General features: G+C 41.5%; 1 protein-coding gene across 5 annotated transcripts in view; it reads left to right on the forward strand.

Moving 5' to 3' along the window:
* DAAM1 (dishevelled associated activator of morphogenesis 1) overlaps positions 1 to 24422 on the forward strand; it is a 152645-nt gene that overhangs the window by 45146 nt on the left and 83077 nt on the right. For 4 of the 5 annotated variants that reach the window (XM_081120013.1, XM_081120014.1, XM_081120016.1 and 1 more), the window contains one exon: positions 16658 to 16876. In XM_081120013.1, coding sequence (XP_080976139.1) covers positions 16694 to 16876 — 183 coding nt within the window. In that variant the 5' untranslated portion in view covers positions 16658 to 16693. Of the gene's footprint in view, positions 1 to 10608; positions 10663 to 16657; positions 16877 to 24422 lie in introns of those variants that run through there. The other variant, XM_081120015.1, reaches the window with a different exon arrangement.

Genomic DNA, 24422 nt, shown 5'->3' on the forward strand with positions numbered 1-24422 from the left:
ATGTTTTTCCACACAGGGACTGGCTTTTACCTTTTATGTGCCACCACCCAGTGAGGTGGGTGGTATTTATAAGAGGAGCAATAACTAAGAAGGAGCCGGTACCCAGGCGAGCAGGAACATTGGGCACAGCTCTGTGTCTGCTGATGACTAGGAGAGAGACCTGACGAAACAGACCATCCTGGTTGATTATGTTCATGGAATGGAAAGTGGTACCTGTAAGGTAAATGGTAATTTTAGAAGGAAAGGGAAAAACAAAACAAAACCATGCGGGGCACAGGGGAAAGGTGATGATATGTATGTAGAAATTATAAATAAGTAAGAATTGAACGTTTTTTATCCTGTCTTCAAGTAGTAGATTGAATGTTCCCTTGAAATGCAGAGCCTAACTTTCTTGATTTTGTTATTTAAGGTCTCTTTTAGTGTTATACTATCTCTTATTTTGGCATTAATTTTCTTGTCCCTCTTTAAAAAATAGTTACCAACGTTTGCCTTCTACTTTTGTGGACAGCTGTTATGCTTCCACTTGGTGCCCGTTTGTAATTTATACTTTCTATTACTGTATTTGCTGGCTCTTTTAAGGTTGGGTCAGAAGCCACGATGTAACAGGATACACTGTACTACCATTTCAATAGTTTTAGAATCCAACTTTAGGAAGCAGGACTTTGAGATTACTAAAACAGAACAAAAAAAGTCCTTAATTAGACACTTCTAGTCTTTTACATAATATTCCTGGGGCTGCCACCTAGAGAGTAGATGTTCTGAAAGTAAAGGTAGCAAAAAATACAGTGAATTTAAAGGGATTCTGAATTGTACTTGGGGGAAAGTGAGCAGTTCTGCATTCTGTTGCTATGGTGATAAGATGGAATTGTGTTGATATACAGCATTGTCTTTAGTAAATGGTTTGGTACCCTCCCCCCCCATTCTGAATTATAAGTTTAAAGGAAAAAAGTCATTGCTCATATTGGTGTTTTACAGTTGAACAGATTGTTTTCGTTTTGAGATCTAGCAATTGCAGGGTTGGGTGCAGTGACACGGAAAAGTGCAAAAATGAAAATATTCTGTGAAGCGAGGTCAGGCCTTAGATATTCAAGGACAGTGGACTGTATGCCCAAGAGGACACAATGAGGCACTTAAGGACCATAGCTTATCTCTTTGTTAACCCAGATAACAAATGGTAATAAAGCAGATTGAAAGCGCCTGATACATTGAAGAGCATTGATAACTGAAAGTTATTTTTAAAAAATACTAGTTTACAAACAAATGTGGCTAAACCTTTTAAACTTTCACAACAGCTTGATAATCAAGGCAAAAAACTGTAGTTCAAGCCCCTGTTAAAAAAAAAAAAATTAGCCCTGGCTGGGTGGCTCGATTGTTCGGAGCATCACCCGTACAGCAGTCGTGAGGCAACAGATTGATGTTTCTCTCTCTCTGTCTCTCCCTTCCTCTCTCTAAAATCAGTAAACATATCCTCTGGTGAGGATTAAAAATAAATAAATTAGTAGAAGGAACTAAGATGCAAACAAGGTCCCTTCTTTCTCTAATCTCCATTTTATTCTCCAGAAGGAGCCACTCTGTGGGTTTTTGTATCTATTATTTTATCACATGCTAGACAATTTCTTTGCATGTTTAAATAAGTATATCCCTTTTACATTTATGATATACCATGTATATTATGCAACTTCAACTTTTTATTTAATATAATTTAGGTTTCTTAATATCAGAAAAGATGCCCCATTCTTTTTAATGGCCGTATAGTATTTCATTCTACAGAGGTACCCTAAGTGATTTAACCAGTCATCTCAATAGCTTCCCATATTTAGCCACTTGATGACTTTTGGCTCTTTAACAATATTTCTGAGAATGTAAAGTCCAAATATTAACCCTCAGTCCACCTACTCTAGGCTTGGTCAATGAGTCCAAGTAACAATTTAAAACAGCTTTCCTGTTGTCACATTCAGAATAAATTTTGCAAGAGAAGCAGTCTCTAGTGTCTAGTCTTGAGTTACCCAATAAAGCAATTACTGCTCTCATCTAATTATATAGAAAATTACAGTTGGGTGGAGTGGGCACATTGAACTGTATCAGCTTCCTTCACACTTCCCTTTTGTTGTTGTTTTTAAAATCCTCACCCAAGGATAGTTTTCCCATTGCCTTTCTGAGAAAGTGGAAGGGAGGGAGGGGAGGGGAGAGAGGGAGGGAGAGAGAGCGAGAGAGAGAGAGAGAGAGAGAGAGAGAGAGAGAGAGAGAGGGAGAGAGAGGGAGAGGGAGGGAGGGGGAGAAACATCATGTGAGAGAGACACATGGATTGGTTGCCTCCCACAGGTGCCCTGACTGGGGTGGGATCCAGCCTGCAACCGAGGTACATGCCCTTGGCTGGAATCAAACCTGGGATCCTTCACTCTGTGGGCCAACTCTCTAACCCCTGAGCAAAGCTGGCCAGGGCACACACTCCCTTCCCTTTTGATGACTGTGGAATGACTTTTTTTGTGTTTTGCTCAGGTTTAAATCAAGATTGTGGTAATCCATGTATAGTAATTAAAATTCAGTAAAGATCTTTATTATTTGTTTGGCTCCTGCCATTTCAGAATTGTTTATTAAGCTATGTGAATAACTTCCCAACGATACTTATCACATAGAACTCACCAGTGAAAAAACACATTCTTTATTGCAGCTGATGATAATTTTAATTTGGTTGATTATTAGCGTGTCTAATGAAAAGAGATGATATTCACCAATTTACCTGCTCAACACATGTGCTCTCCAGTCCTTGACAGTGACCGCTAGTTCTCACAACTTCTCCCTCTTCCTTCTCCATCCTCAAGGTCTATGCATTTGCTTTTATTTTATACAGGGTGGGCAGTTTTAAAGTGCATATTAAGAGGCAAACACTTTTCCCAAGAGCACGTGCTGGACTTGTACTTCCTCAAGACTCTACCTTTGTATGGCTTCTTAACTCCCAGAAATGGCATCATTATCTGTTATCCATCTTCCTACATCAGCTGGGATTTCTGGAAGTGACTTGAAACTCAGTTGCCAAAGGGCCTGATTAAGTCTAACAGGTATCAGAGCAAGTCCCTGCTGTCTTCTGTATTTTCCCAGAGCTTGATAGGCGTGTCCCATGGACTGATGCTGGACCATTTGTTCAGACCTGTCATCACTGTCCTACGAGCTGTGTGCGCTTACGTTCTGGTGTCTAATAATGATATCAGGAAAGTCCATCTTACTTTTACTTTTCCAGTGAGCATTTTCTTGCAAAGTAATGGTAACTTTATTTCACTGGGACTGATATCAGTATACTGGTAATCGTTTTGCAGTTTTCAGAATCAATTTCCTTTCCAGCAGTTTGCAATGACTATTTAGTGACATTTGAAGGAATCAGGTCTCAATTATGTAAACTTTTTGAAGGTGTGGTCAGGAAATAATTAGAACCATCTCCTAGGAGTATTGTTAGCATTCAGACCTCAATTTTATAAAATTCCTTGATAAAGTCTTGTCTTGGTCCTGGAAAGACCATCTCTTGCCTCTTATAAATTCATATGATCACTGTGTTTTCGTTTGGTTCTATAAGTCGTGTGATGACTTTTTATTGATTAATAAGGAGGACTCCAGGCATTTTACTTTTTAAAGATAGAACCTCTGGAGCATGTACTTGAGAGAAAATTGCTAGAAACCAGCCTTAAATTTGTTGTACCCAAACAGTCTGCCCAAATAAATATGACCTATGCATCATTTTTAAAAAGTATCTAAGCCCTAGCTGATGTGACTCAGTTGGTTAAGCATCGTCCTGTGCACTGAAAGGTTGCTGGTTTAATTCCTAGTCAAGGCACATGCCTGGGTTTCAGGCTTGGTCCCCAGTAGGGGGCATGCAGGAGGCAGCCTATCGCTGTTTCTCTCTCTCTCTCTCTCTCTCCCCCCCCTTTCCCTTCCTCTATCTCTAAAAATCAATAAAAAATCTTTAAAAAATAAAAGTATCTAAAAAGTAGTGAAGAATTTTGAAAATTGTACTGAATTCACTTTTATAAAAATACAATTTTAAAATATTTGATTATATCTTAAAAACATATCAAGTACTAAGTTCCATTCATCTATGAGCATCCTTAAGCCTCCTGTTCTGGGTCATACCTGTGATGCCCGTATGATTTCTCATCCACAATAGAAGTCTAACTGAAACAGTGCCAAATAAAAGGAAAATATAATAGAACTTCCCGAGTTCTCTTCTAACTGGCCCTGTGACCATTTGAAGAACTTCCAACATAATGGCTTTCGTGAACTGGAAATTCTCCAATAATTGCCTCTTGGGAACATGCAGAATTTAAAACAAAACAAAACATTTTTTTAAAAGTTTGTTATGTTGTATTGCTATAGCTGGTGCCTGCAGCCTTGGGAATGTTCGTCCTCTCTGTGTTCGTCAAGGTTGCAACTAGCGTTATATCCAAACATTTACATTTGTTGGCTGACAGAACAACTTTTAAATGGACCATGTCAGCGGATCTCCAAATCAATATGATGACAATGAAGCTGTCAGCATTTTGGGGCATGGATTTCAAGAATGCACAAAGCAAGCAGTAATTTTTAAATAAAAGAATCAATGTAATGACTAACAAGTTTCAGGTGTGTTCTTAGAGTTTTAAAGAGGTTATTGAGAAGGCTTGCAAATGTGCTCATTTCAGTAGAATACTGACATCTGTATGATTCATTTATGAGAGTTCATTATCCACATGAAACTATTCCTATAGGCTCCAAAAAACTTAGATGCACATGGAAATAATAGCCACCATTTATTGAGCATCTTCCATGTGCCAAGCATTTGACTAAATATTTTAGTGACTTTACAGTTAATATTTCCATTTTTGGATGGATTTTTATGCATTCACATATATAGGGGGGGGTGTTGTGTGCGCATGTAGCTATAAATACAGTTTTGTTTTAGTTTTAACACAAATGGTGATGCATATGTATTGTTATGCAACTTGATTTCTTTCTCTCTGCCCCCCTCAATGAATATGTTAGATTTTCCACCTCGGTATCCATGGACCTAGCGTAGTCTTTGAACCTGGGCATAAGGTTCTCTTCTCAAACTTGCTTGCACATTGGAATCACTTGTGAAATCTGGAAAAATTCCCATGCTTGGGCCCCCAATACAAGAGAATCTGATATAATTGGTACAGAGTAAAGCCTGGGCATTGAGATAAGAGAACCAGTATTTTATACTATGGATGTACTAACACTTTTTAAAACAGTCCCCTATTGAAGGACACTTAGATGATTCTCTTGTTACAAGTAATGAATCCTGCTTTCTTTCTATTACAGTGTTGCAGTGTACATTTTGTTAGTATATCTCTGCCCCATCTGTAGGTTAATCCCTAGATATGCAATCCAGGGATTCTTAGCTGTGGATCAAAGAGCCAGTACATTAAAAATAACAACAGATACTGCCAGATTGCCCCCACTGAGGAGACACAATGGACTTTCCCAGCCACAGGTTATTAAATTGCCATTGTGGGGCTGAGGCCTCCCCCCTTTATCCCCACTCCCCAGTTAAAAACATTAGTTCTGATTTTGGAGGGTTGTATATCTCAGTGCTTATGGAGGTTCCCAACGTGAAGGGAGACTGAGGAAACCTCATGTCAAAGCTTTATTTCTCTAGGTGTTTTTAGTTCTGTCCCTTTAAGAATTAGCTTTATAGGCTGACAGACAAAGTAATGCCTTCACTTCTCATCATTAGAGGGTGTGTGTGTCTCTCTCAGGAAGGGCTGGGACAGGGTTGAAGAGCAACACCCACTAGAGCCATACAACACCTGAAACAGGTGGAGGCTGGAGCGCCTCTTTACTGCCTTATTTCTATACCTGTATTTGCATTCAATTGAAGCTTTTACTATAATCTTTCCATAAACCTCTATTGAAGATTTATTATGTAAAATTTGTAGGTAGAGTTTTTATGAAGGGCAGAGTGCTTCTTTCAAAGGGAGTTTCAGTTCTCATAATATGACTCTCCATGATCTGTCCTTATTGTTTCTGGGTGGCTTCTCCCTGCCTCGTCATGAGCAGGATTCATTAGGGAACAGCCCGAGCATAGGTGTGGTGCTGGCCTTGCCCGAAATGAACCCCTCTTTGAGCAGCAGGCGTTTGGAGAGACTCAGGATCTTGTAAACAACTCATCACACTGTAATTTTAAACCCAGAAATCACCATGTGTTTAGCTTTCTATAAACATATTTTGTATTTGTAATGGCAAGTGGTGGTTGTGTCCACACGTTTTCAGAATGATCTTTCTGAGGCAAAAATGTGTAAGCCAGTGGCCCTGGGTGCTCTCAGTAGTAGGTTTTCTATCTTATGACCAATTTGCAGTTATTCCTCTGGGCAGACAAGATGCCTTCAGTTGTAAAGAGCAAAGTAATCAGGAGATGAGATCAGTGAATAAGGACAGTCAGGTCCATATCACAGAGGTCAGCATCTTTGCAGTGACTAAGCTGGGTATGCTACGTGGCAGTTTTCATGTAAGTGGTTGGATTGAAATATTAAACCTGTTCAAGGCTTTAGAATGCACAGGAAAGCTAAGATTTTTCTAATGCCTTTTTCCACACTCTCCCACTCCAAACCCTCAGAGAATTTCCCACAGTTTGCACATAAGCTGACTAACCTGCAGAGCCCTTGATTTAGTGATGACAACTGCCCTGTAGAGATTAAACCAGCTTCATTCCAGGAATTTGTTCTGCTGATACACACAGGAATGTCAGAGAAAGGAATCTGGTTAACATACTTTCACCAAACAGTAGCTGTCAAACATAAACTCCCCCTCTGACTTTGTAATGTAGTTCTCATTTCCCTCTGTAGGGTCCACTTACAGTCCACCCGTTACTGAGGGATTCAGGATGCTGAAATTGTTCCTACAGTCACTCCCTCCAGGGCAGAAGTGGTTGAGCTGTTAGAGCCCAGCTCGTGACCCTGAGGCTGCCTGCGTCGGACTGTCTGTTCGTCAGCGTTGCCCTAACTGAAGAGCATGGACAGTGGCAGTGAGAAAGAGGAGGGTCTCTTGATAGTTACTGGAGAGTGAGGCTAATTTTAACCAAGAACTTCTGCTCTACCTGGTGTTTCATTTTTTCCTGTTGCAATTGTATTAACATCATCTCGGCATAAAAGTAGTCAGAAGGACATGAAGAGAGGGCGGTAATAAGCGAGTTTTAAAATTTGCTTTCAGTAAACACGAACAAATAAAACCCTCTTTCAACAATAAAGATAAGTATTTGTTTTTAAAAAATAAATAAAAAATAAAAATCAGTAAAAAATAAAACATGAAGCCCTCTAGGTAAGCTTTTATGTCTCTCTTTCCAGTCCAGAGACCTGGAGTTTCTGTAGCACACCAGCAGACATTGTTCTTCATAGGGGCCTGTGTAGAAATAAAAATTACACCTACATGGCAATAAAATGTCCTGATGACACAATGTGGTTATAGTGCTTGAGAGGGAATAAGATTGAACAGCATTTGACTGAGGGTTATGAAGGTCAGTGGCAGTAATCGCTTTTCCAGGGGACCACGTCTCCTGGCCTCCTCGGGGAGAGGGACTTAACGTTACTGTGAGGATGGCGCCATGAGTCCTTGGCCCAGAGCACCTTCCGTTTATCTCTAACTCATGCTAAACTGCCTGGAGATCTGGAAAACAGTTATTCAAGCTAACTATGTAGCTGTTCAACCTCTTCTCTCGGGATTTGCCAGAATTATTTCAGTTGTGAGAAGGTTCCAAAAAATGACTAATGATATGTTTCCTTTTTGGGCAGTGACTTTTAATGTCATTTGCAGTTTCTGTAGGGATGGCACCAAAGGCTGGCTGCTTGTTGGGGAAGCTCTGAAACCTATGATGCCTACAGTGTGGTGATTGCTGTGGGGGACATTTTAAGCGGCACCACATTTACCTGTCGTGGTGAAGACCAACTTTAGGGGTTATTTCTGTGGGATCAGCAGGAGCCCAGAGCATATAGAGTGCAGGTGATTGCTGGTGTCTTATTCTCATATCCTTTCTGAAAGACCTGCTGGGGGATTCAAAAATATTGTGGGGGTTTTTTGGGTTTTTTTACAAGCTTGTTAAAGAATAAAACTTGGCTTATTGGAAGAGTGAAGGCTTTGATATAAAAATCGAGTTGTAGCTTCTGTGTGTGTAACTGTCTTTGTGCCATCTGAGCGGGTCCCTTAGAGGCAGTGAGGATAGAAACCCAAAAAGGGAATGTGATTTGCATTTCTTTCAGTTTCAGCTTAAATGTTTATTGACTTAAATCACTGACGAGCAGCAGGTCAGCAGGCCCGAGGGCGCGGGCTGTCTGGGAGGCTGTGCATTCTTTGGTGGGGAGCTCCAGTGACACTTTTGGTTTGGCTCTTCTCCCAGATGATCAAGAGATGTCCTGGCTTCCAGACTGGTTTCTGTCACGTGAACAACACAAACTTCCTAACTCTAGAACCGTGTTGTGTTGGCTCTAGGGATTTATGCCCTAAACCCATGGTTAAAGTATTGAGTCATGACAGAGCACTCATCGCCAGCTTTTTAGGGTGAAACCTAGAGGTCTCCCCCTTTGCTCTTTACAGGAGGGAGAGGGTGTTTTTGGCAGGAGTCTATGACTTGGGCTTGGAGAACCACTGTTAATTATGTGCTGGTTGAGGCTCGGTCTGGCTAGAGTGTGCATGGACTTCACTTGGGCTCCTTCCTCCCTTATCTAGGGAGGAAGTGGGAAGGAAGGGCTTGGCTCTGGCTTCCACTCTGCACTGCCCTGCCTGCCCCAATGCAGAGAGGACTGAGGAGGGATGCACTTTGCCTTCGCTGCTCTGCTTTAGGCGGTACAGCGAAAGTGTCTTCTGGGTGCCTGGGGCTTGTTTGAATGCTTGGCTTTTGGTTTTCTCCTTAATGGTGGGGTGGCTCCCTCATTTTCTTCTTGCATCAGAAAAGTCAGTGGACTGACAGGACTGACTGCTGGGGGAATTTCCAGGAGCCACTCTAAGTAGTGCCCTCTTAGAACATCCTTTTGGGACCAAGTATGTGGGAAGGGCTGTCCCTACACTGGACACACTCACTGAGAAACGCCCTTTCCGTTTCCTGATGGTGACGATGTTGAAACTTGCAGGGAATGCACATCCCCTTTCAAATGTTTCTCCTACAACCTTTAGACTGTATCCCATGATTTTTTTAAAATTTTTTAAAAACTCCAAATAGTATTTGGCATCTAGTGTATTTGGGAAATGAAACCAGACATGAGGAATGTGAGAGGGGAGAGAGATGGCCAAGGAAAGAAGCAAAGCAATTTTTTTCCTTTCACATTCTTTTTGATAAGAGAATTTGGGTTAACATTATCGTGTTGTTGAAACCCAAATTGCATGTCAGGCCCTTTGGAAAATGGGAAATGTGGGGGTAAACTGCAGCTCTGAAAACAATGGTATGGCGATTAAAATTGAGGGTTCTCCAACTATTCTAGTCGGCCTATGGCATAAACTTTCTTTCTTGCTCCCCTTTTTATGTCTGTGACATCGTTCCAGTAACTCCAGAGGCCGTTTGTAATAGAGAAACTAACAGTATTTTGGTTTTAGAATTATAATTGGAGAATTAAATGTGAATTATTGTCTAGATTAAAATAATAGAAATGGGGCATGACATACATGGTCCCCTCTGCCCTCTGAGGATACATGCAGAAACTCTCAACTGCTGAACCAAGTTGGTGGCTGGGAGGAGCTCACAGTCTCTCCTTCTTTCTCTCCCTCCAGCATCTAATCTTGTTGTTTCCCATGTAACCACTTTGGTGAGAGGAAAACCTTGGTGACTTAGCCAGTGAGCATATTTCTCTGTCTGGATAGCCATCTTATAAATGTATGACAGAAGTCTCTGATGAGCCAGTTTAAATGATGTATATATATATATAAAACAATGCAAATTTATTATCAACACGACCTTCAAGTTTCTCGCATATATTTGGTACAGATTGTGTGTTGCTTTGTGGAAAATGAACTGTACATACCGCACATGTATTGTGACTTGGCATTATCAAAGGAAAATATTAAGGAGGGTTTTCTTGCAGACTATAAGTGTTCTTCAGTGTTTTTTATCATCATGATTTTCATCATCTACATTCTTTAAAACTCGGCTCTCATTTTTTGACTGTTGCCACATTGAGAGTCCTGTTTGTTTTGTTAAAGGCAGTACAAATGACTCCAACTTTGAGCTAGGCCACAGATGGATAAAATTTCTTATTCTTTGCTAAGCAAAATGCACCTGCTCCAGAATCTTAAGTAGCTTTTTAATTACTTCCTTGTGCATGGCATAGCAATAGTCATCTGTAATGTTGAAGATGGATTGCATTTTGGATGTCCCAGAAGTGACTTTTCCCCCCTGCAGCAATGCCAGAAGCTGAGATTAGAAGATGTGTTCTGGTTGAGGGCCCAGCTGTCATGGTGGAATTAGTCCTTTCCCTCAGGCTGATCTGATTAAAGGGCCAAGATGTGGAAACACTGGCTCCTGGTTTCAGTAACTGGAATTCCCTCTTCACGGGACAGAAGGACCAACTTCACTGCTTCCTAAATGTTCCTACGAGGCTGTGATATCCCTGATCTGTGGGTCTTTATCTGTTTCTCTAGCACCAAATGCTGTATCTGGCCTATGGACTGAGGAAGCTCAGCTATGATAGCTAAGTAAGTGAATACATCATGGGCAGAGTGTACCCTGAATGTAAGGAATGGGGAAATGTCTCAGAAATTCTGTTGGTGGGTCTGTTTCCGAAGGAGCTTACTTAAGGATGGGTGGGGGGAAACCGGCACCAGTTAGTTCATCCAGAGGAAATTCCTCGCTCAAAGGAAGGTGCAAATACCCCAAGGATGAGTCTATTTGTGAGGCTCCATCAGTGTCAGAAAGCTTGACAAGTGGCTAAAGAGCACTTGGCCATCTGATAGGCTTCAAATGTTTTGGCAATTGTGAAAAACAGATCTACAGGCAGCATGGGAAGAACACCCAGTCACACAACCCTGAAGTTCAGAGACAAGATCATTTGTTCACTTAGGCATTTGTGCCTTGGCATTCAACAAACATCTATTGAGAATATACTGTGTGCCAGGGACTGAATGAAACGTGGCCCCTGTCTCAGGATCTCATAGTCTAGTGGCATGAAACAGGCATGATTTTTTTAAAAAAAATAACAACAACCAAAAAACAACACATCCAACTATGAATATAATGCTAAGGGTGTGGGAAGAAATGTATGACTGTCTCTGGAAAACTTAAGGCTCATAAGAGCAGCAGTATTTGAGCACATCTTGAATGGTGAGTGAAAGATGGTCAGGTAAAGAAGGAAGAGAGCACACTGGGCCGAGGGGACGGCAGAGGGATGGGCTCAGAAGTATGGTTCCTGTCAAGGCCTGACGACTACATGAGGGGTGTATGGGGTTTGTGGGGTAGGGGGCATGTGGGCACACAGTATTCAGGGTATTGGGACACAAGGATGGAAAATAAAGTAGGCAAGGGCTAGGCCATTGAGGGTCTTGTGGTCCAGGTTGGAGAGCTGGACTGTGTCCAGGAGACAGTGCAGAGCTGAGTGGCACAATCAGATTTATGATGTGCTGAGAATCAATCCCAGATTCCTCACTCTGGTATATGAGGCCCTGGGGTCTGGGCCCCTGCCCTCTCCAGACTCTTCCCTCTTCACACTCATTGTTATCCACTATGCTGCGGCCGCACTGGTCTTCCTTCCCTCACTCAAACATGCAAGTTCCCCACCTGCTTCAGGCTTTTGTACACGTTCCTGCCTGGAACCCTCCTCCCTGACACTTTGCAGGGCTAGTCCATTTATCCATTAGGTCCCCATTTAAACGCCCTTCTCTGGAGAGGCCTTCCCTGATCACACTATCTAAAGTAGCTGTCTACTCCCACCACACCATTTTCTTTCACTTTCTTCTTGCATCCTCTGTAACACCAACAAAAATCAATACTTGTTTTAGTTTACTTGATTTTTTTTCTGCCTTCTCCAAAGTAAATAAGCCCTCTGAGAAGTTACATTATCTCATTTTCATCCCTCTTTCCTAAGTACGTAGCCCAGTGTTTAACATGTAATTTGATCAACATTTGACATCATGAATTAAATGGGTGAATATGATGGACTAGGGCAACTTTGGCAACCTTCAACCCACGGGCCCACATGGGCGCACCACCTGTTTTTGTGTGGTCCACGAGCTAAGAATGCTTCTTACATTTTTAAATGGTACAACAAATCAAAAAAAGAATAATATTTTGTGACATGACATATGAAATTCAAGTTTCAGAGTCCACCGATAAAGTTTTATTAACACACAGGCATGCCCATTTCACAGATGCCTGTGGCTGCTTTCATGATAAAATGGTAGAGTTGAGTAATTGTGATAGAGTCTTAATGGCCTGCAAAGCCAAAAATATTTACTATCTGGCCCTTTACAGAAAAGATTTGCCAACCTCTAGACTGGGAAATCAAGGGTCAGGGAGAAGAGTTCAGAAGCTGTTGCAGTCATTCAGATAGGAGATGAGGGTAGGCTGAACTAAGGTCATGACCTTGAGGCTGAAGAGGGTGGGGACCTATTAAGCAGGCAGATTTCCTGACTTCTGCCAAGCTTCCCTGTCCCACTCCCAACCCATTAGGCTTTTCTGAATAAACATCTTTTTGCCTTTACCAGCAAATCAAGTCTCTCTCAAACTTTCTGTAATTGCCCTGCTCCCTTCCAAGTGCCCTCTTAAGTCTCAAATGTGAAATGGGGATGATGGAATGAATTGATGGGTGTGAGTGTGCTTACTAAAATCATATACACAGGCAGTGGCTGGAATCACTCTTTGGTGAAGACCTGGAGCAGCTGACGGGTGAGGCACATCTGCGTCCACCGAGGGGTCCGTGGACGGATTCCTTTTGCTTCCTGTTTTGGTCTGTGTCTAGGAGACTTGGTTCTGAACAGCAGAGTTCCAGACAAGTGTTTTAAAAATGGTTGCTTGTTGAAAATCTCAAAGATTTGCCATCATTATAGTTTTAAGTTTTGGTTTCAAAGAGGACCTTGTATTTGGGGTTCCACAGAGGAACCAGCATTAAACTTGGCCTTTGGGCTTTACTGAGGCATTTAAACAGAAATCACCTGTTAAAGGCAATATTTTGTCCTTATTAAAATGATTTCAGTTAGTTTCTCAAATGTAATAGGTTCTGTATCTTATTACACGTCTTAGAAACTAGCCAAGACCCTCATATTCTTTGGTTTATAGAACTATTGGCATTTTTTTAAGACTTGAAAAATGCTTTGGACTGATTTTTAGATCTTAGCATTTCCTCTGCGCCCCTCCTCAATGCAGCCAAAATGTCATATGACTTGGGTTTAAGTGAAACTAGTAAAATGCAAAACCAAATCAATTGTCTTTCTACATTTCCCAGGTACTTCAGTTATATGTGCAAGGCACTAATTGACACTTTGGTGGGCACTTTTCCTTTTGGAGTTGACTCTTCAGTGGGTGAAGAAAGACCCAGATTACAAATTACTCTGTTGGCTGTGCGTCACGGGGTCACAAAATACTAAGAGGGCTCAGACCACATTCCATCAAATAGCTTAGTACATGTGTCCCATGTACTATCATGTGCTGGGGACAGAGCAGTGAAAGATATGTGCCAGGCCCCTGCCCCATGAAATAATCGATTGAGATCATTTTGTTGGCGGTGGTGGGAACAGCACCAGGTGTTAGACCAGTGGGGTCAGAAGGGCCTGCGTTCAGCAACCTCTGCACTTGAGTTCTGGCTAGGAAAGAATTCAGAGCCAAGACTCAGACTGTAAGAGAACGTTTATTTAGGAAATCACAGAGGTGGAAGAAATGAACAATAGAAGAAATGGGCTTAGAAAACAAGTTATAGAGGTAAAGGAAGGGCCCTTTTAGCTTGGGAGTGAGGAAGGTAATGGTAACTTGCCTGGGGGGAAGGACTGAGGTAGGGAGAGGGGAAAGGCAAGGGCATGCTCTTGGGAGGGAGAGTGCAAGGGGTCCTCCGTCCTAGGGTTTTAAGGGTGGAGATTTTAGGGGAAGTCCAGGGGAAGATCTCAGTAGAATATTCAGCAGCTTTCCAGGTGTCCTTTCAGAGTCTAGGTCAGTGCCACGGCAGGGGGTCATTAGTCAGTGCGGCTGGTCCTGAGGTCAGCCGCGGCATTGCTTATCTGGTTTTGCTGCTTTTCTGGGCCTGGAGCTGAAATACTACTGAAGTCTTGATGTTATATCTAGAGAGGAAAGGTCAGGCATGTGACCAGTGTTATGCCAGACTAGAAAAGGTCACGCAGGGATAGGTCCCACCACCCTACAATTGTCCGTTGCTAGGCACCTGGGGCTTTCCATCCTGGTGACCTTCTGAACCTGGCCCGTCGCCCTTGCTCTGCTCATGTCCGTCTAACTGCCTACCACAATTTCAAATAGTGGTAACTGCCATGAAGAACAACTGCTGGGCAAAGGGTACAACTCCGGTCAGTCCACACCACCACGGACGCTGCCACCACGTTGGGCGCTTGGCCATTCTTTGCACATCACATGCTCTTTCCTGCCAATCCATTTTGTTGTTATTCCCCTGGCATGAATGACCATCTCTTCCTTGCCCTAAGGGGATAGAGAGTGACTGGGGCATGGAAGGAGGACTACTGCAGATAGTTGGGGATGTCTTCTCTGAGAAAGTGAAATGTGTGTTGAATTCATAATGATGAGGAAGAATTAACTATGCACAGATGTGGGCCAGAACATGCCAGTTAAGGGCGTGGCTGATGCAAAAGCCCTGGGGTAGGAGCCAGCATGGCCAGTGTGAGTCGTGCGGAGAGACAGGCAGGGGCCAGATTGTGGAGACCCTTGGCAGTTGTTGATGGCCTTTTCATATTCTTATAATTACAGTGAATAGCCATAGGAAGTTTATATAAAATAAGATTAATAACTAATAATTCAAGATCCAAAGAGGATCAAAGCATACTGCTAGAATTAGCACCTAGTGAAAATCTCTAATCTCTCCCCCATCTCCCATCTTATATTTGGGGTACCTTACTCCTTAGGCAGAGCCAGGGGCTTCTCACTTCCATCCTGTCCCATTCGCAGACATTAGAAAGTTCTTCCTTATGTCTCCCTATAACAGCTACTCATTGGTTTTAAATGTCACCTTGGGGATGACACAGCTCCATTCCTCTGAGTATCAGCCCTGAAATCAGTTCAAGGTTAGCTGCAGACTTCTATCTGCCCCTCAGGCCTTCAGTTCCTTTGCAGGATGTGCCTGCAGTAGTGGTGTATCTGGGCATGCTTACATTGTCAGGATGGTGACACTAATAACATTGATTATCTGCAATCTACCACACATGCATTTTTCCTCCTCTGCCTTTACAATTTGTGAAATGCCAAGTCACACACCCTACCTTTTTATTTTTTCTTTCTACCCTATCTCTTTTTAAAAATGGAATATCTACAAAAGTTATACGGAAGTGTTCTCTCATTGAAAAGAGTGTTTCCTTTCTCACTTTTCCCGCGTTCCCTTTCTCTTTCAGAAACAGGAATTTGCTGTGTATCTTTCCAGGCCTTCTTCTATGCATTTACATACAAACAGTTTAGGTTTTTGCTTTTTTCACTTGTAAGCCCATACATATAGTTGTAACTTTAATAAAACTTACGCAGTCATTAAAAATGTATTTTTATGGTAAGAATTCAAATTCAGAAAGGTATAAAATGAAAAGATACAGTTCTCCAATTCCCTATTTTTATTTTGTAGGTTATTGCTTTTAACACTATCGTACATATACTCACAAATGCTTTAAAACATGTAATCCTGTAGTACGTGGTCTATATACCATATAGCATCTTAAACATTTTTTCATATCTAGAAACACAGATACCTGCTCTTTTTAATGAGTGCAAAGTATTCTATTATGTGTATATGTTTTAATTTATTTAACCATCTCCCTATTAGTGAACTCATTTTTATCTTTTATGTTTGAAACCCTCTGACCCTTCTAGCTCATGTTAAATTGCTCTTCCTTTGTTATAAGTTTAAATTATTCAACACAATAAACATTAACCGAGTGCCTCCTGTCTTCTTGGCACTGTGCAGGCTACTGGGCTCCGAGATGCTTAATACATAGCCCCTTCCCCCACTCTGAGTTATCACAGTCTAACAGGAAGACACACTCCTAAAAAACTTAGAAGGTGACATGAGCTGGAATGAATAAATATACCTTAGCATATACACTATTAATTCCACTTGGGAAAGGTAAAGAAGGGAAATTAGAATTGAACTGTAAAGGACGAATAAGAGACCTGGGGGCAAGGAGGAGATGGTCATTCATGCGAGGGGAATAATAGCAAAGTGGCTTGGCAGGAAAGAGCATGTCATGTACAGGGAATGACCAGGAGCCCAGTGTTCTGGCAGCGTCTGCAATGTGGGCTGACCAGTTATACTGTTTGCTCAGCAGTTGGTCATAGGAGACATTCAACAAGTGACTAGAAGGACGTGTGCTCTTTGCCCAACTGGTTGCAAGTCCTCCTGGATTATTCTCTCTGTGCCCTGCAAGGCACTGCCATTGCATTGCCTCCAGTCCCTTGCACTCTTTCTTGAATCGGTCTGATTAAAAAAATACATTTTATTCACTTTTCACTCTTAACCATGTCATGTCCTCTTTTTTGCAGAGTGTAGTCACTCAAGAAATAGAACAGAATTCAGCCATGGCCCCAAGGAAGAGAGGCGGACGGGGGATTTCGTTCATCTTTTGCTGTTTCCGAAATAATGATCACCCAGAAATCACGTATCGGCTGCGAAATGATAGCAACTTTGCGCTTCAGACCATGGAGCCAGCATTACCTATGCCCCCTGTGGAGGAGCTGGACGTCATGTTCAGTGAACTCGTGGTAAGTCTCAAGCTTCCATCCTGGCGGTGGCTGGGAGCTGGGAGGGAGAGGAGAGGATGTGGGTGGCTTGGTTTGGTTAGCCATGGGCTTGCCCTGCTTCGGTGACCTGACCCCCATCTGTCCCTTATGCCTGCAGCCCCACTGTCAGCACTGAGCCTGTGGAAAGAGAGGAGACAGGAGAAGGGGGTGTTACTACATCAAAGGGCCTTGCTAGTAGTTTAAGTGGAGTGATTTAGACCTTTAGGTCGTCAAATGTGTGGCAGTGCTGCATCCTAAGTTACCCTTTCTAATTCCTCTCCCTCCCAACCGGAACGTGTACTTGTGTGTGTAAACAGTTCCCTCACCTGCCTCGTACCTCGTGGGAGTCCCCAGTGCTTCCTCCACCCCCGCTCCCAGTGTGCAGCATTAATGTCTTTTTTAAAAGTAGTCATACTACCCCTCCTGTCGTTGACCCTTTGATGGAAGACATTATTACTTAAGTACAGTATAATTATTTAGCCTAATGATAGGATTGCAATAATAATTGTTGTGGGAAACTTTTAATAGATACTATCATATTTGAGAATCCACTATACTGAAGTGAGAGATGTATGTGGTATAGGACCCAATAACTGTTGTGAGAAACTTTTTATAGATACTATCTTATTTTAGAATCCATTATACTGAAGTAAGAGATGTATCTGGTGTAAGACCCATTCATCAAGAGATATAAGGGCTTTCTTCAACTTAACTTTTCAAGCATCTTGAAGTAGTGTTTCTTTCCATCCCATGTTTCAGGAGGATATTATGGCACTAGAATGGGGATTAGGAAGATCTTGGTTCAAATTACTGCCTGACTTTATTATCTGTATAAGTATGGAAAAAGCATATGACTTTTCTGAGCCTGTCTTCTGGAAAGTGAAGGAAGAAATAATACTTCCTCCTAATTTGATGTAATGTTTAAATGAGAATAATAAATAATGTAATTGCCCAATGCCTTGTCCTCATTGGTGCTCAATAAGTGTTACATGAGTACTCTATCTGCCTTGGTCACCACTGGCATTTTGTAATGGAGTTAGTTCTAATCACACCATTTATATTGTTGGACAGATACTAGAGAGCACTATTGTTTTGCGTGGCTGTGTCAGGAAAGTAATGTAGGCTGTGTCACTGCCCTCCAGGGGTATTATCCAGACTGACCATGTCACTTCAGCTCTTCTAGGCCAGAATCACCTGTAAGCCTTTCCTACAAGATAAGGCAATATGAGGGAGTACTATGAAGCTGCCGTTTGAGCTCTGGTCTCCTGAGTAGATTAATGGGCCTGTTGCCAACTAGAACTGGTTGACAAAAAGAAGAGATGACTTTTGACAGCATGTTTATACTTTACGGTGTTGAATATCTCAGTGTTTCAGGAATCTCTACCCTCTGCCATCTTCAGTGCATACAGAACTCTCTTCTAGGCGTTAATGAGGAGGTTCGAAATAGAACACTAGAGCCTGCTCCTAAAGAGCTGACAGTCTCAGTTGCCAAAGGGGACCAGTGAAGGCATAATGCCCCAGAAGGAAGCAGCCCACCCACCTGTGCCTAGATTGTGTGTAAGTGGGTTGTGGTGATGGTGGCGTGGTGATGAGGAGGGCAGCCGAGGAAAACTTGCTGGAAGGAGTGAGTTGTGAGGAGAGATTGAAGGTGAGAAGGGAAGTGGAGGGGATGAATGTCAATGGCTCTCTTAGTCATCTTAAGCTAGTTTTTCCCATGATAGCAAAACCTCAGTGGTTACAACGGCAGATGTAACCAGTGTGGGTCAGCTGTGGTTCTGCTCCTCTCGATCTTCTATTCAAGACCCAACCCTGATGGAAGAGGAACGAGAAACATGGTACTTGGGGTGGTGGATACATGATACAATATATAGATGATGTATTATATAGAATTGTACACCTATCATGAAATATAATTTTATTAACCATTAATAATTATATTAATATATAATTTTATTAACCAATGTCACCCCAATAAATTCAATAAAATAGAAAAGAAAAAGAGAGACTTGGTAAACTGTTGTAAGCAGGCTCTAAGCTTTCACATTGCCACTCTTGAGTTTACAGGGCAGGGATGTATCATCCTTCTGTAAAGACTGGCACCGTAAGTCACACAGCTCAGCCCGAGGTCGTTGGTGTGGGTGGAGGACACATAATTTTATCCTAGGGAGGGGCAGGGAATCATCTGGCATGATGGCCACCACTCAGGCAATAATGGTATATTGGCAGGCTTGGTTTTATTTCCCACTTAAAGCATTTTAAAGTCAAAAATCAACCTCAGGAGACAGATGTTGCTGATAGATAAAGACCTCCTTGGTGGCCGTGGAGCTGGTGGGCAGAGCCTGTATCCCTCAGAGCATCCACATCCATTGTCCTTTCAATCGCATTCTGCTATCCTCCCAAAATGAGACCTGAGCCAGAGCCTGGGTGGGGCAGCTCCATGCACATCTTGAAGACAGCTCATTGTTCTGTCTTCATAAGGGAGAAACTCCCACGTTCTGCCTTATTGATGTCTTTATTCTGTGTGAAAATTGCCTACAGCTGTTAGTTGTTAAAAAGCCAATGCCAAACCAGAACTTGAAGCTGAAACCATTGGAAAACAAATTATCTTGAGGTTTGTATCTGTCCTAGTGAGTGACAGATGAATTTTTGTCTACTTCTCATTTTAGGGACTTAGACCACAAATCTATCCAGCTGCCAAGGGTGTCCTGGGACAAGGGCAGTGGACTCAGAGCCGCTGGAAAACTCTGTCCTGGGTTCTCTTGAGCAGTTGCAGAAGCAGTTCTGCCTCTGCCAATTCCCAGGAAAGGGAGGCCACGTGGGGAGGCAGAGTGTGCATGGCCTCTCGCGTCAGACCACTCCGCAGCCTGGAGTAACCTCCTTTAAGGTGGTTTCCTTTGGAATTTGAGTTTATTTTGTTGTCTATAAAATGGGGTCAGTACCTTCTTTCCTACAGGGCTGGTATGAAGATTAAAGCAGATCACTTCTTTTAAAAGGTTGGCTCCTAGTAGGTGCTGTATGTCCCACAACCTAGTGCAGGGAGGTAATTCAGGTGTTTTCTGGGCACAACACCCTGAGCAAATATCCCAGGCTTTTCCTTTTCTTGAAAGCTAATCTGCCTGCTGTGAGCGAGCCAAGGTGGCTTCCAACTGTCAGGCCATTTTACCTTTGTATCTGTTGGAAAGCATCTCCTCGGAGCTGGTTGTTGTAAGCTAGTTTCCTTGGCCTTGTCTGATGAGTTGCTCATTTGATGTTTTTAAAGTGATACCAAATAGGTTGCTTTCAGAACAGCTTACTGCAACCTTATCATCTCATAAATAAAGCAGGCCTATACGGGAGGTCAGCCACGTGAATCTTTAAAGAAGGTGGGCAGCAAGGATGCCTCATTTTCTAGCAAGTTCCCTGTCATAGGCAGGAGAAACAGGATCATTCCAATTCAGGAAGTAGTGGTTTTGCAGGTCTCAGTCGCACACCCTGCCTATTTTTTTTTAAAATAACAACTTTATTGAGGTCCAATAACCATACCATATAATTCATCTATTTAAAGTGTACAATTCAGTGGCTTTTAGTATATTCACAGAATTGTGCAACCATCAGTACAATAAATTTTAGAACATTTTCATCACCCCCAAAAGCAGCTCCCTTGTCCATTCATTGTCACTCATTGCTCCCCAACTTTACCATCCTCTGACAACTGCTAGTCTGCTCTCTATTTCTGTGAATTTGCCTATTCTGAACATTTGAGAGAAATGAAATAATATAATATGTGGTCATATGTAGCTGTTTGTGACTGGTTTCTTTCACTTAGCATAAATGTTTTCAGGGTTCATCCATGTTGTAGCATGTATCAGTACTTCATTTCCTTTTATTGCGAAATAATGTTCCAGCATATGGATGTACCACATTTTGTTTATCCATTTATCATTGATGGACATTTGGGTTGTTGTCCTTGTTTTTATGAATAATGCTACTATAAACATTCATATACAAGTTTTTGTGTGGAAATGTATTTTCAGTTCTCATGGATGTACACCTAAGAGTAGAATTTCTGGGTCATATGGTAACACTATTTAACTTTTGAGGAACTGCCAGACTGTTTTCCAAAGTGACTGCACCATTTTATATCCCCATCAACAGTGTAGGAGGGTTCCAGTTTCTCCAAGTATTTGCCAACTCTGAGAATTTGTGTAATCTCTGCTAACTGTACATTTTATGCCTATGAGTATCAGATCTTCTTTCCTGTGTTACCTTCTCTGCCTCACCTCTGTCTCAGGCACAAATCAAGAACAAAAGCAATCTGAGATCCAGCACTGTTCCCATAAAATAAGATTAAGCTGAAGTTTCTTTCTACAGGCTTTTACAGGTCTTAGATGATGCAGAGTCCTAGGTATGACAACTGTATATACTGTTTCGGCTCAAGCAGCTTTTCCAGCTCCCTGTTGGCAATAGGAGATTTCTTTGGGAATGAACAGAATGTGTCGTTAATTGGCAGACCAGTTTTTTTTTATCTGAATGTGGGTTAAGTGCCAGGCCCTGAATTAACTGGTGAGCAAAACAGCCTTGGTCCTTCGGGACTTAGGGGCTGAAGGTCTAGCAAGGGAAATAGGTAACTAAACACACAGTCTTACCCAGTGTGACCACCTGCTGTGAGATGGGGTGTGCTCAAGCAGTACATTTTGTTGGGGAATAACCTGTATTCCCATTTTTTTTACAAGGAGGAAGTTCCACTCACGGGTTCCGTTTCCATCACCCTTAACTCTCCTGCTCAGGAGTAACATTGCCAGCTTCTGTTCCATCTCCTCTTTGGAATATGCAAAGCTCAGTTTCTCTCCTGGTCTCTATTTCTCTGCTAGTCACCCTGCTTTCAGAAAACACATATTCTGTGACCCTTGGTGCTATAAATATCATAGGATTGAGCTCCCTTTGGGGAGTGCTGCAATTACTCAGCTATCCTTATGATTGCTGGGTGAATGTCTAATTCGCATTGAACTCTCAGCAGGCCCACTTGCCTGCAGATGAAAGCTGAGTTCTTCTAACTTTTCATTTCCATGTGCTGATTCCTTAGCTTAGCTCTCAGATAATTCCAGACTTGCTGAGGAAGGAAGGTAGTATTTACTGACACCTACCCTCAAGTCCTATACAGGTACCTTCACACTGTGACGGATCTTGAAAGGCTTCCTGGAGGAAGTGACATTGAATATAAGACATGAAAAACAAGAAGGAATTATTGAAAAAAAGAGGAGAGATAAAAGAGTGTTACAGACAGTGAAATAGCATCCATAGGTGCTGGGAGGTGAGAGAGAAAGTGTGAAGGCTCAAGGAACTGAAAGTTCATATAGATGGAGCATAAAATAGGAGGCTGTGAGCATTGGGGGTTCTGAGAGGTGAGCCTGGAAAGGGGGTTAGGGATCGCTGTATCGTTGGTTAAATTATTTATCTCAGATTTTTTCTGAACCAGAAGAAACTACCTCTGCTTTTTTTACAGGTTTTTTCTTTCTTTCAGTGAACTAAATATACCAAAGTACTTAAAAATATTTTGCCATCTGGTTATATTTACAGAACGATTGCCTTTTGCCGTCTCTGAGATTTTGGTAAGTTGAGCAAAAGGTGTTATGTCTCCTGAGTAGATTCTGAGTATGTTTTCCTTTGAGTCCAATTGTTGAGGTGAAATGCTTTCTTATTAACAATTCATACCTCTTCTGGCTACTTTAATTTTGAAATGAAATTATTAGAAGTTCCCTTCCCCTTTTCTACTCAATGCATAGACTCCTGCATACACCAAGAGTTGATGAACTGAGGGTTTCCTACAGAGTATGTGCAGGGAACAGCGATAATGGAATTGATGTCTCCTCTTAGGTTTCCTCTGCTCTCTTGCCATGTGAAACATAAAATGTCCCACTGCTTTTCCGGGTGAGATTTTAGGTGAGAAACCAGGCTTATTGTTTTTGAAGTGTACTATAGTACATGTCATGTCTTATAGCACACACATTGTTTGTGTAACTGGAATCAGTTTACAGACTTATTAGAGGGAGGGAAGCTTTCATCTCTAATATTGTCCATCACTGTGCATTTATAGCTACTTGGAAATAATATGCAGTGTGCACCCAAGTTTTCCTAAGCCTAAAATGTTACCAATTCCATTTCCCACTGTTTTTTGGTTAATCTGCCTTTTTCCAAACCCAATGCTTAGTCTTCCATTTATTTGGCCAATGTGTCTAATGTTTTGGAATAATATAGAGTGCTGTGCCTTCTAGGAAATGTAAACTATTTTAAAGAAACTTGATGAGAAATTCATTACTGATCATGAAACTACCATTTATGCTACTGAGGACTGTCAACAAAAGTTATAGTCTCAACGAGGATGATGGGAAGATTCATATTTTCACAAATATAATTACTTACTGTAGGTCCATTTGAGTATTGTTGAATGCTGAGGACATTCTTAGCATTAGTAACCAGCATAGAATTTGAGAAACAAAGATAGAAGGAAGGAAAGAATTTAGCTGATACATCAGAGTTAGATGAATTTGCAGGCAAACTACGCTGCACCAGATGAGCTCCCCTAGGGACCTGCATCAGTAATCTCTTAATTTTCCAACATAGTCTGAAGTCACTTTGGTATGAAAGGAGCTACAGGAATCCAAATTAGTCTTATGTATTTACCAGCATACAAATTTTGTTCTTTTACTAGCCATCTTCTCAGGCTGCCAACATAATTCCCCCCCCCCCCCCAAAGGCTATTTTAAGCTCTCTTTAATAATAAAATTCTTCCATTTCCACCAGAATTGATTAAAAGTTTCAACACTTTTTATCTCTTTATTTTCAAAACTTGCCTTTGCACTAAGACCATGATTCAGAATAGAAAGTTTCTTACAGGAGCTATTATTCAGTTCCCTGTGTCCAAGAAAGATGAAAAGATTGGGTAGCAAGCACATTTCATTTTAACCTGATTGAAGAAAAAAGAAACTGGTTGTAAGGAGTCATACTTTTAATCTGTTGTTTCTTAATTAGAATGTAAAGGATTGCTCAGAAATTAAGCAGAGGAAATCACACTATATAAAGACTTCAAAGATATACCTAGTATAGTCTCAAAGTATTCAGTTGTCTGGAAGCTAAAAATCAGGGTCTAATGAAGGAAATGATATTAAAATTGTTCTATTTTCATGAGGTTAAACATTATTTTTATTCGACAAACCTATAAAGGTCAAAAGAAATAATTCTGTTTAAGTAAAGGACATGATTAGTTGATAGAAAAGAAAAAATGTTGAATAGATCATCTCTTAACACTGTACATTTTTGGATAAATCAACTTGATGAGTAGATAGAAAAGTATTTAGAACAGCATGAAAATATGCAGTATATCACAAAGGGAAGTGGGAATGTAGATATAGGCTTAAGTGTGTTCAGTGCTGAAATTCCTCTAAAGTCGATGTGAGCTGCTGCCAATATACAGTCAATTTAAAGATTACAAAAAATGTTCCCAAACCCAGAACTTCATAAATAAATTACTTTGGCCCTGAGAACAACTGAT

Source organism: Miniopterus schreibersii (assembly GCF_964146895.1).
Source record: "Miniopterus schreibersii genome assembly, chromosome: 1".
NCBI lineage: Eukaryota > Metazoa > Chordata > Mammalia > Chiroptera > Miniopteridae > Miniopterus > Miniopterus schreibersii.